The sequence below is a fragment of the Elaeis guineensis genome, chromosome 1 (assembly GCF_000442705.2).
Source record: "Elaeis guineensis isolate ETL-2024a chromosome 1, EG11, whole genome shotgun sequence".
NCBI classification, from domain to species: domain Eukaryota; kingdom Viridiplantae; phylum Streptophyta; class Magnoliopsida; order Arecales; family Arecaceae; genus Elaeis; species Elaeis guineensis.
This window is the reverse complement of record NC_025993.2, coordinates 68889441-68902088: the sequence shown is the minus strand read 5'-3', so window position 1 is coordinate 68902088 and position 12648 is coordinate 68889441. Positions and strand designations below refer to the sequence as shown.

The window sequence follows — 12648 nt, the reverse complement described above, 5'->3', positions numbered from 1 at the left end:
GGTGAGACATGGTAAATTCTAGAACATTATGATGACAGAAATCATTGAAAGCAATATAAACATCAAATTGCTTAGTAATGAACACATGCTTTGAAGAAACAGCTGCATTTGTCCACAGTATATCGGATTATAATACATTATAAGGAGTAGCATCATTATCATCGTCATCATCAAAAATGAGTTGAGAGCCTAGAAAACTGAACTTATTAGATTTTTCCAACAAAACATTATGATCTAAATCTCTCACAACCATTGCGATTTCCATATGAACATTAGTTTACAGCAGAAGAATGCAAAACTTCTTTATATATCAAAATTCAGTGGAATCAGAAAAAAAGATCTGCTGATGATTCTTTTCTTAATTATAAAGGAATCTTCTAAAGCAGTCAGAAAGAAAGGAATTCAAATGGGTATGTAAAGTATAATTTTGTCATTGATCCCACGGCAGAAGCATTGAAAGAGAGGAACTATTTTTTTTTTTTTTTGTTGAGAAATACGACAAATAGAAGCCGATCCAAAATTGGGTCAAGGGCAGGATTGCACCCAGGTCACTCGTATCCAACATCCTGCAACTTTGCCAACTCAAACAGTTGGCATCTTCAGCATTTGGAGTAAAATTGAAAATGCTGAAATATGGCTCGAGGCAATAATGAAAGTTAACAAATCAAGCAAAGATTTTATAACCCTTAGCCACTAGAGTCACCACCACTCTAACAACAAGATCATTCATACTTTTCATCAAAATGATCACCAAAGTCATCATAAGATCTTCCTCTCCCTTTTACCATCCCATAAAGAAACAATTCAAGCCCCTTTTCCTCACCAAGATCTTTGACCTCAACTGAACCAACTATCCAGCACAGTACCTGTGAAGATCAAGCAAATGCAACAGAATAGTATGATAAATAAGAAGTACAAAATAACAAGAGAACATGTTTTGGCAAAACAGGATGAGACATTACATGGAGCATGTGCCTCAGTTTAGTAAGATAGCTAGCCTGCGAGTTTCAGATTACGAATAAGATCAAATCCCATTTGCAGGGGCTACCCAAATATTCTATGCAGTGTGCCAAATTGGGTAGCTTCAAGACTAGATTGGCCTTCATGCCCCCTTTTATGCAACTAATGTTTGATCATTAAAGAGGACTTTCTCCACAGAAAAATACATTCTATTCAGTTCTCAACTGAGATAAACAAGGGACACTTTATACTGTCCTTGCTTTAAAAAAGGGTACACACCCAAAGGCACTAGTGGTCTTAAACACACTAGATTCTGCCAAAAGGTTTTGTTAATTATCTTAAAACTATAATTAGAAGAGCAAGTCATCCTCAGACAAAAACACTGGCTCATGAATTTAAGATTGCTCAGGAAAAGGTCCCCTGTCTGGAGGCCCGAAAAAAGGAAGAGAAATTAGGTATTATGTTGGTTATATTGGACATGAAAAATGCCAAGGCAGTCTAAAGTGGAAAACCTTCTAAGCGCTTCCAAAAATTATTTCTATCCTCAAAGGAATTCTTCAATTAGTTCATATATTTACTACATAGTGCATTATACTTCTCTACCTTGGATACTTGCCAAGTGTAGGATGAGGCACCAGGGTACGCAATATTATCTCATGTTCCGCATGATCCTTAAAAAGAAATTGGCTTTTGGTCTAAATTCCCTAATTTGGTATGTGCAAATAAAATATTGAATATTGTGAACGAAAAAGATTATTGACTTAGCCATTTCTAATATAAATTTTCTTCATTATTTGCCCACTTTAGTTGTTAAATTGATTGCGAGGTATTCATACTGAAGGTCTTAACTTAGAAGCACAAATTAATGCAAAGGTTTCCTCATGGCATCAATGGAGGACCAAGAATAGCTTACAGAGAGCAGATGCGACAAGGGGAGGAAAGGCCGCTCAATTTTATGGTTTTTGACAAGATCATGGGGATCAAGCAACAGTTTAGAGTAGCAAGCTGCTTCTTATTGCTTTATATAAAATAAAATACTAAACAAACAGTAAGCTTAACTGTTCAAATATGTGTATGTCTACCAATAGTGCAATTTTATCCATTAACAAATTGCCTTATGATTTACGAAAAAAGCAACTTCCTTGGTAAAATCAGTAAGATTGGATCACACATAAACCTTTTGAACATTTCATTGACCAATGATTAAACAGTGATCCCCAGTGCAACTAGGTTAAAATATAGGTCCGGTGGAAGGTGTATTTGCAATGAGCAAGCAGATTCCAATGTTACTCAGCTTGAGGATAAGACGTTTGATGCAGAAGCACTCTTTGACCACTTGATGTTTCGCTTCTTAATTTGAGTATAACCAATGGTAGTTTAAGTATTTTTATTTCAATTTTCTTACATTTTTAACTACCTGTATAGGCTACATAATTGGTAGGATTTTTTTTTCATTATTTAGTAGGATCTTTGTAAATCTTCAGTTACAAATTGAATTAGGAAGGCAAAAAGTAATTAGGATTGTGTTTTTAATTGATTCTTTTGGCTTTGTAAACAGGTTTTGTACAATGCAAATTTTGCAATTTGGAAAAGTTTGTAACCATAAGACATTATCACCTCTTAACATTGGGGGAAAAGGACGAAGATATTTTGAACCAAACTTATGAGTTCCTCATATTTGTGTCATGACCCCATAGATTGAAAGATGTGTGCTACAATTGGTTCACAAAATAAAGGTTCGCATGGGATATGAATTCCAGGTTTGGGCAATCCAATATTTGGTTTGTACAAGAAGAGACAAAATCATATTTTCTTTAAATTATCATTATCTTAGATAAAGGAACTGCAATTGACACTTGAATGGTTGGAATGATCATTCCTTAGGATTGGGAATGAATATATCACTTTGGCATTAACTATTAGTAGGATTTATGGCATAAAATGAGGTTGACTCATGTATTTGGTATGAATTAATTAGCAGCAAAATGAAAATAATGATTTGGTCAAACATTTGCATTTAGAAAAATCACTACATTAGGATGAAAACTGAAAACAAAAAGGGGCCAGTATATAGAACAGCAACTTTTAGAAGTCCATTATGTACATATAATCATAAATGAAACAACAAGGAATAATAATTGAAAAGAGCATATAAAATGTGTGTTATATTAAATACTAAAAATAAAAAGAAATGAAATAATATGTGTGTTAAAAATGCAAACAATAGAAGTAACCTAACCAAAAAAAAAAAAAGAATGTAGAGAGGGTGTTTTTGTGTTTTGAACCTGTGACCCCCAAGTTACAAATGGAGCAACCTAACAGTTGCACCAAGGCCCTTCCTCAAAATATACAAACAATAATTGAGTCAAAAATATAACTTATGCAAACACAAAACAGAAGTAAAAAATATTTTACAGAAGCTCATCAGGATAAATGCAACAAAAAACATAAAATATTAAAACTAAAGTTAAAAAATAGAAAATTTAGAAATCCATTATATTAGGCAGCCTCCAAACCATTATATTGGTTGTTATTTAAAAAATTTGTTTTTATTATTTGGTCGTGGATATATTCAAAAAACCAATACATATTAATCTCGTTCTAATTATAAGCTGAATTAAAGATTACATGGAATTTCCATTCCTTCTCTGTAAACTCCTTGTGCCAAAAAAATGGAATCGGAATAGTGCAAACCAAATGTAGCTTCAGAGTTTTAAGGCTTACAACTGAACAATTCTCCAAAGCAAATCCTAGTAACATAGTTTCTCTTCCTTCACGGCTCCTTTTACAGACAGATGTCATTTTTCGGGGGTTATAATCAATTTCCCATAAACCAAAGGTGAAAATTCTTTCCTATGATCATGCATATTCTTCATATCACCAGAATAAATTTTCTTAGTTCACAAACAAGCTGATCTATATTTTTTTAGAGAAACTCCAATCAGCACTAGGCTTTAAAAAATTCTCAAGTCTCACAAAGACCGCTTTAAGCCCTAGATTCATAACGCTGAAGTTAGGTGCATTCCATCTGTTAGATTTTTACCTTTCTTTTTAGGAGCATCACTTTTGCTAGTTCACTTTCAATAAAAATTCAGTCTGAACCAGAGATTTCAGCAAGTTTAGCCCTGAGCCTCCTAAGACCCCTGTGTGCTACAAGACAAATTTCCTAAAATGTCTTTGTCAGGGATGCATGCTTCTGTCTATTTCGGTATCACATGCTAAGCTCTAGGCTTGGACGGAGGACTTGGCAATGAGAAAGCAGCTGTTGCACAATTCTAGGCTAAGGCATTTGCCATGTTCATGACAGTAGTATGCTTGCTCATCTCTGATGACTGAAAGTAGGTTCTCTAGCATGAGCAGGTTAGTTTCTAGACTTAGAAAAAGGTTGACCAAGCAAAAAGCAAAGGCATACAACTCCAGGCTAAAAAGAGTTAACAACAAAAGGAACCAATAAGAAGATAAAAATTACTTCTAAAAAATTAAAAGAATAAGATTTTGGCGAAGTTTATCATGATCTTCTAGTCACCAATGCGCAGCATAATTCAAACTCTGCTCACTTCATGTCAGAGTTGGTCTCTAACCGCCAGAAGCCAATTACTTGACAGAGGAAAAGATAAAGTATCTTGCAAAGTGAAATTAGAATGGGAGAAGCTTCAAGAAAGCATGGTGAAGTTGCTGTGACATTAACAAACATGCATCAACAAATATTAGAGATGGTAGACACCTATGTTGCTCCATACCTCCATTTATTCAAAGGTCATGAATGTACAAAAAGACACAGAAAACTAATTCTGATTATAAGATAGCATGTACCTGACTTAAGAAGTTTGTTGCCTCCTTAACAACCTCTCTGAATCTGTCATCATCAAACCACCCAAATTTTGTAATTCGACACAATAGTTGAATCAGAGATCCAATAACAAAAGTCTGCAGTTCAAGTCCTCTAGTCGCTAGATAGTTTATCACATAATTCCCTACATACAAATCACAAATAAGTCAATTTCAAATAGTGCAAGAGAAGTAGCAAAAGCATGTCTACATGCACAATATATAATGGTGGTACAAGACAAAAGCATGATTAAAAAACTAGATGAAAGGATAATTAGATAACAAATTAATTTTACAGGCTTCATTATATCTGCCAAAAGCAAGATAATGCTATTAGCAATTTAATCATGTGCAGAACAAAATATACAATTGCAACAACAATAAGGTGAAAATTTTCATGTCCCATTTAAACAGTTAAGCAACAGATTGTAAATAATGTCATAAAGAACATACAATACAAGCAACTAAACCAGAATGTGGAAAAGGAAATAAAGTAAATCAATCGAACTGAACCTGGCCAGAAATTTAAAAAAAAAATAAAAGCCTATTTATTTGTAAACATTAATTCTATGTGCATGTTAAATTGTTAATATAGATCAGAATAAAGAACATTACAGATATCAAGTCGCAACTGCAAAGAAAGGCTGTGCTCTGTCACTTGCTTCAACAAGCTTGAACTAGCCAGCATCCGAGCATAAGGAGTCAAAGCATTGTCCAAAATGTATTGGCACTGTGAAATGTAATCAGTGTTCACAGAAAAGCATTTCAAGGTGCTCTCAACATGTGCTCGTTCGGCTGAATCCTGAGTAGTGTAAAGCCTTTCACACAAGGCTTCCAGCTGTGCTAAGCTCTCCATTGATCAGAAAACAACCAGAATTTCCAAATTTTCAGGTGATCAAGAATCGAAGACTAATGGCAAGTTGGTTCTCCGTCCCGCGTAAAATCGAAATTACATCTACGAGTTTTGATGAAAGCTGTCACAAATTCGGTAAGAAAGCATGCAGATAAAACACAATCTTGGTTCACATACAAAATATTAGAGTGCCAACAAAGTTGAGATGCTGAAATACATGATACTACCACGACTGTAGCTTTACATACATATGTACAACATGGAATGTTTCAAATGAAATGTGTCCCATGATATACAATGGTCAAGAGAACCTCAAAACTAAACAAGACATAACAGAAAAGGCCTATGAAGTAGATCGACTGTGACTATGCCCCAAGTTCAAGTCCGTGGGAAGCATCAATCCTGCAATAGGAAAATGTTGATCAAAAGAAAAGGCCAAGACAAGTTTTCAAATACTCAGAAGAATAAACAAGACAAGCCCATTTAGCACTAATTTTGGAGGGCCAAAAAGCACTCTTGAAGGATCAAAAGCCATTTGGATGATTTTGACATGTCTAGTAAAAATGTTGAAATAACTTGCTAGCACCTCCAAATGCTAAAAAAGATCTACTAAGGAAATGATCCGATTTGGAGCTTTTGGGCAAAAGCTCTACTTACATTGTGTTAGGAAGCCTTTTTTTAAGCAAAAATTTGGCCCAAGAAACCCCATTGAATCTCAATGATGGAATTTTCTAAACAAATTAATTTAAAAATAATCTGTAAGTCAACAATCCTATAATAATAGTTTTGATAGTACAACATAATAGCAATATGGTAGAATATAACAAAATATTAGATTACTATCATCATTATTATATCATTATCATAACCATATTATAACAATATAATACTTACTTACTATAATAATATAATGACATAATACTTTTATAATATGCTGAAATAATTATGTAATATTCTTAAATCACAGTAATATTGTTATAATATAATAATACTATAAAAAAGGGTATATTTTTATAATTAATTTTAAATCTATTATTCATTGTTTAGGTCAAATATCAAAACAAATAATTTATGAATTAAAACTTTACAATAATAATTTTGTATAGTATGAATAGTTAAATAATTGAGAAGTACTATGTAATATCATTTATTATCACTTCCTTATACCACAAGCACTTTCGTGTTGGTTACCAAGCAAATGTTATAATTCCATAGTACTTTAGAAATGTAGTTATCAAACAGCAAATAATTTCTATTAAAAGCTTTATTAAGGAAAGCTCTACCAACAAAAGCTCTGCTACCTACAGCAATGCCAAACAGAACTTTATACTATGTTGTATGTGTTAGATGTATGCCCTACAAACCAGATTGGCTGACAAATGTACACATTCTAGGGGCATAATTTTGTAATTGAATTTTGAAATAAATAAAATTTAGATTATTTTTCTCTTCATATTGTGTTTAAATTGTGTCCATGAATCATCTGAGGAATTAGCGGATGATGACATGTATTCTCAAAAATTGAGAATTTGAGGCATGTGTAGTTAATTCCTAAATACTCCCGATCAATAGATCGTCATAGGGATGGTGACGGATCTGGATAGATCGGTGCACAAATCGTTTCTTTTCATGGGTAGACGAATCTCAAGTCAACAGTGTAGGAACACTGGAGCGAGAGTGCAAGTGTTTTATAAAGATCAAGTATACTGAGTATGACCAATATGAGAAGTCACTAGGATAGCTACCCACTCGTCGGTGACTTGCTCAAAGTTGCAGTAGTGTAGATAGTTTTTTGACCTACGGTGTCTCGACTGTTCACAGTGGAGTTGCTGTAGTTTGACTGCACAATCACTTGGTTACCTAGCCATTCAAAATCTTGCGGTGTATGTTGGCTACAGTAGGTCCATTGTAGGAATAGGATGTATACCAAGATGGGATCTGTCAATCCTGATAGATAGAGAGAGGTCCTATGCAGTTCATGAGGCTGAGTCTTAAAATCCATAGCCATGGTAGGTGAATGATGGAAATGAATTTCTATAAGGTTTCACATGGACTCGAGTCGATTGAAATTCGACATATGGTGGACGAATAGGTTTGACGAGTTATCCTTAACCTACATCTTATCAAGACTCACGACAGAAGAACCGAACTACATGATAACTATACCTAGAGGTTCAATATTTCGTTCTGCTGGATTGTCACTACATACTGCTAAGTATCATTGGTGGATCGTGAGACTCATCGAGCGTCATCTTGATGATCGATGACGCTTGATGGATAGAGTTGGAATCGTTCCAACCCATCGAAAGGAGTTTCGATGATATTGTGATAAAGATTACAGCATATCTCACTACCAGACAGAATAGAACCTATGAGATCACACACAAAAGAGATCTTTGTCCGAACAGATGGTTGATTAGCGATTATGAATCGCTATTAAGTCTAATCGTCAATGTGATTGATGATTAATCCAGTGCACGAGTTGCAACAAAGTAACTGGCTAAGAGTTGGTGAGTTGAAAGAGATTAATTAGCAATTGGATTGCTAATTGGCTCAATTTGATTGAGCAATGAAACTGAAATCAAATCTAATTGAATTAGATTCAATTTAGATTGATTTGGGTTTGATTAGATCAAGCCTGATTGAGTTATGAGATAATTCAATTGTAAAAGAGATCAATTTCTGATTTGAGCAGAACTTAGGTTCAATTAATTCCTAATTGGATTAAGATTTTATTAAGGAGATTGGATTCCTAATTAGATTAGGTTTACTATTCTTCCTGGGTACAACCAAATCAGATTTGGTTAAGTTTAATTGAAGCACCAAGAGGAGTCCCAATTGATTGGGAGTCTCTTCCTAGCGCCATACGAAACCCTAGTGCCCCATCTTGCGCACGCCCATAAAAGCCACACCTTTTCTTCACGGTAATCTAAGTTTTGCATGAAGAAAATCAGCGCCCAAGCCCTCTTAACGCCCCCCCCCCTCCACGCCATATTAGGATAAGTTTTAATTTGATTTATGTCCTTATCAGATAAGGATCCTACTTATCCAAATCAGGTTTAAACCTGACCTTTTTGGACGCCAACAAAAAGGGTTTTTGTTTTGCGTGTTGAAATAAATGGTAATCAGATTTCTATCAATAATTCACTTCTAAGAGGGGGCGTGGAATATTTTCTAACGTGAGAAAACAGATAAGATGGGCGGTGGACTTTCTTTTGGCATAAGAGAAAAAGAGGAAAAGGTCTCCTCTTAGGCGTGAGGTATCCCTAGGGTTTTCATCTAAGGTTTTGGGAAGAGAGAAAAGGGGTTTTCTCCAAAAATTTTCTTCTTCCTCCTCCACATATTCTTCCTCCTGTATTTCTTCTCTTTTCTATAGAGCCTGAGAGATCTAGAGAAGGATTCAAATCAGCCATTAAGAGACGTCTTCTATAAGGGAGCTAGCACCCCGGTGAAGACGCAGGCCTCTGATCGGATCGAGGGCTTCGTGTGAAAATCCGTGGAGACCGGACACGTGTGCGGCTCGACAAGGACCTCATCGGATTACCACGATCATCAGCAGCGATGATCATCGACCCGCACGAAGATATCGAGATCCGATCTCGGATTTTTATTCTTATTTAAATCTGATTTAAATTTCAGCATCTTAAAAGCATGTGATCGATCCTATTGTGTGTAGATTAGATCTACTTCATGCATGTTAGATAGATTAAAGCATTTAATCTAAATCAGATTTTATTCCACAATGTTCATATTTTTTAAAAATTAAAAAATTTGCGTATTCTAATTTCTGCATGCATGATCCCGAATGTGCGACATCCTTCAATATGATTCTAAATTAAAAAAATTGTAAGAAAGCAAATGATCTAATTAATTCAGGGAGCATATCCAAAAATGAAACTGAGCATTCAAGAAATCTATTACTTTGGCCAAATGCAACATGCTAAGACACCATCTAAAGTGCTTTAGAGAACATATGAAAGCTCTACAACCTCAAAGAAAAGAATAGGAAAACAAGATTAACATGCAGCACCCTCCATAGACAAATTCTTCTGCAAACAGTCCATCCATTGGTCTTACCATCTCGATCAAGAAGTGGGTTGAACAATAGGACTAGATCTCTTTTAAAATATCTAGTAATAATTTGCAAGATTCTCTAGGATGGATTAAACACCAAAAGGCACAAGATCCTTCAATTGATTTCATTAGAAATTTCTAAATTATCTCCATGAAATTGCAATGAACAACCATAGTTTGCAATATTGAACTATACCGTGCCATACCAATGTCTACCAACTCATACCATTAGGGAACTGATACCTAGTATGCCTCCCTTACCAAGTGTTGGTACTAAGAACCATACTGTGCCAACACTTTACCAGGTGTGCATCAGTATGGATACTGAAAGCAGTACCAAAAACACGGGTTTTGATATAATCAATTTACTATTTATATGTACATATGGGGGAACTCATAAATAATGTTATCTATGGATGGCCCACCAATTCCTTCACCTTGTTTCATGTTACATGTTAGTAATCACAAAATAACAGCCTGCAAACAGAAAAAAATAAAGCCAAGAAATATCAAAACCTGCAAAATTTGTCAACATTGTCCTTTCCCAAGAGGATTAATAAATAAGAACATGAGAATAAGGACTCACATTATGCTTTGGGCCCCGCTTTTTGTGCTCAATCTTTCTTAACTTGCATTAGATCTTTCTTAACTACAATAAATTCCTCTACCACCTCAAAAGTAAATCATACTCATTTTAAATCAATTAAAACAAATTTAAACATCCTATCACGTCATCACATCACTTACTTCTTGAAGACATGTAATAGAGAGAAAATTATAACGAACTTCCTAATATGATTGCACAAGCTGGCCCATGTAAACCTTTAAAACAACAAGTAGCATTCACCAAAATAGGCATAAAAACATTTTTGCATCCGTTCTGATAACAGCGAAGAAATGTAGTAAACAAACATTTCCCATCGATCTTCTTCCCCTCTAACATAGACTTTTCATGAGGCACTCTTCATACTTGCATGCCACTAATCAACAACAGTTCAATGTTCAGTCACCAATCTTATCACCTAAGCAATTGTCAACCCTAAAGCTACTACTTGTACCTCTTTCTCAACCACCAAGCCAAATCACGGCATACAGATACCCAAGCTCAGCTACATTTTACAAACTCAGCAAGAACAACTGGGACTTGAGTCCTCTCAATCCAGAGTGACATCCTCCACCGTCCTGAGAAGTCCAAGAACCACAAAGCACCAATTTTATTGACAAGATTCGACAGCAAGAATCCCAAACAACAACACAAAGACACCGGAAAAACTGAAACGTCTCTAGTAAATTTTTTCAAGGAATGGCAGGCAGTTATGCCCTTGCTTTGCATGCGTGGTATGCAAGCCCTCTCTTAAACCACCCCTGGTTGTGGGGGATAGAGGCAGGACCTCTACCTTCTACCCATGTCCTTTCTAGCTTTCTTGCTTCGCTTAAACACAGCTCCCAAACCCTGCTAATGCTTGATGGAAAAGTACACCTAGACGAAGAGTTAGGAAATTAAGTTAAGCATAAAAATTTCTCATCAAAACGTTATTATTTGTTGCCAAAACCAGAGAATTGAGCACTAGCTCCATTCGCATTGCGCCAATCAAGTTTCCGTGCTTCACACGATCTCGATCAAAATTGCTTTTTTCTCACCGGCTTTGATTCCTCTATTAGCACACATGCGAGCCAAAATTCAATCCTCTATCTCCGAACAACAACATAAAAAAAAAAAAAAAAAATCAATCATCCCATAAAAGCTAGCGATTACACGAGCAGGCCAGAGATACTTCAATCCAAAACATGCATTACTAACTCGAATCGATTCCTTCAGAGATTCTTGATGAAGTGATTCTCTACAAACATTTCATCAAAAAAATCCAAAAAAAGGGGGAAAAAAAACTCAGAAACCTCGTGCTCGGATATATTCGCGGAGAACAAACAAGAGCGTGGGGTGCGATCGCCAACTACGTGGGGTCGAGATGAGCACTGGAAGAGGATGGGGTTTAGAGAGACAACGGAATACAAGCAGAAAATATATCCAGGATAAGCATGATTCCAGAGAGGAAGAGGACGATACCTTCGATTCCGTGACTCCTTGTCGCTCCTCCCTTTTGCTCCCGATTTCGTCTCCCCGTCCAGATCGCAGCCATATGAGTTTTAAATGGTGTGGCCCAAATCCGAAGGGGATGGACAGAATGGCGTAAATAACACGATTGTTGTGGGTATTTTCCTCCCCTTGTTGTGGGGAGAATGCGAAGTCGGACTTCCCCCCGTTTGCGTCTAGAGATTTCGTCTAGGGTTTCCTTGGTTGCATCGCACCCGTGCTTTCAAGATCAAAACCGTCCAGCACAGAACCAGTGGCTCGTCAGGCGGTCCTTCTTGTGCTGGGTTGCCAATTGCCGACGCTGTTTGAGACATTCCGCCACAGTTTTTGCGTGCAGAGGGAATGGACAACGAACAAAAATCATACGGGACGGAAACCATATCATAACGGATTTAGTTTGGTACCACATTTTTTTTATTATTTTTTACTTGTTAAGGGGAGAATCTAAAAATCAAATAAGAATTTAATTTTTTCTATTAACAAAATTAATTAATTTCATAACTAAAATAATAAAAAAATATATATATTTAAGAAAGATCTTTCATAACCATCCATGTCATTTTTTTTCTTATCAAACCTCTCCATCTATTGTCTTCCTCATCAAAGCATTTCTCCTATCCATAAGATTTTCCTCCTAAGTCTATTTCTCCTCTTCCAAATCTAACGCGTTATCTCTCCTATCCATAAAATCTTCCTCGAGTCTCTTTCTTCTCTTCTAAATTTTTCTTCTTTTCCAAGATCATTGCATTTAAAAGTTCATATAAACAGTGTACTGGTGTATATTAATTTTGGTAAACTATGTATCAATTTATCTATAGATACATGTTGGGTCATTGCTGAA

The 12648-nt window shown here is 35.6% G+C and overlaps 1 protein-coding gene across 9 annotated transcripts in view; it reads right to left on the bottom strand.

Annotated features, from left to right (window-relative positions):
• The window catches only part of LOC105034517 (uncharacterized), a 53662-nt gene extending 41560 nt beyond the window's left edge, over positions 1-12102 (bottom strand). For 2 of the 9 annotated variants that reach the window (XM_073254507.1, XM_073254520.1), the window contains exons 1-3: positions 11781-12097; positions 5404-6043; positions 4774-4934 (exon numbers count right to left, since the gene is read on the bottom strand). In XM_073254507.1, the coding sequence (XP_073110608.1) occupies positions 4774-4934; positions 5404-5644 (402 nt within the window). In that variant the 5' untranslated portion in view covers positions 5645-6043; positions 11781-12097. Of the gene's footprint in view, positions 1-4773; positions 4935-5403; positions 6044-10773; positions 10898-11611; positions 11690-11780 lie in introns of those variants that run through there. The other 7 variants (XM_073254508.1, XM_073254510.1, XM_073254525.1 and 4 more) reach the window with 7 other exon arrangements.
• Positions 12103-12648: the final 546 nt, after the last annotated feature.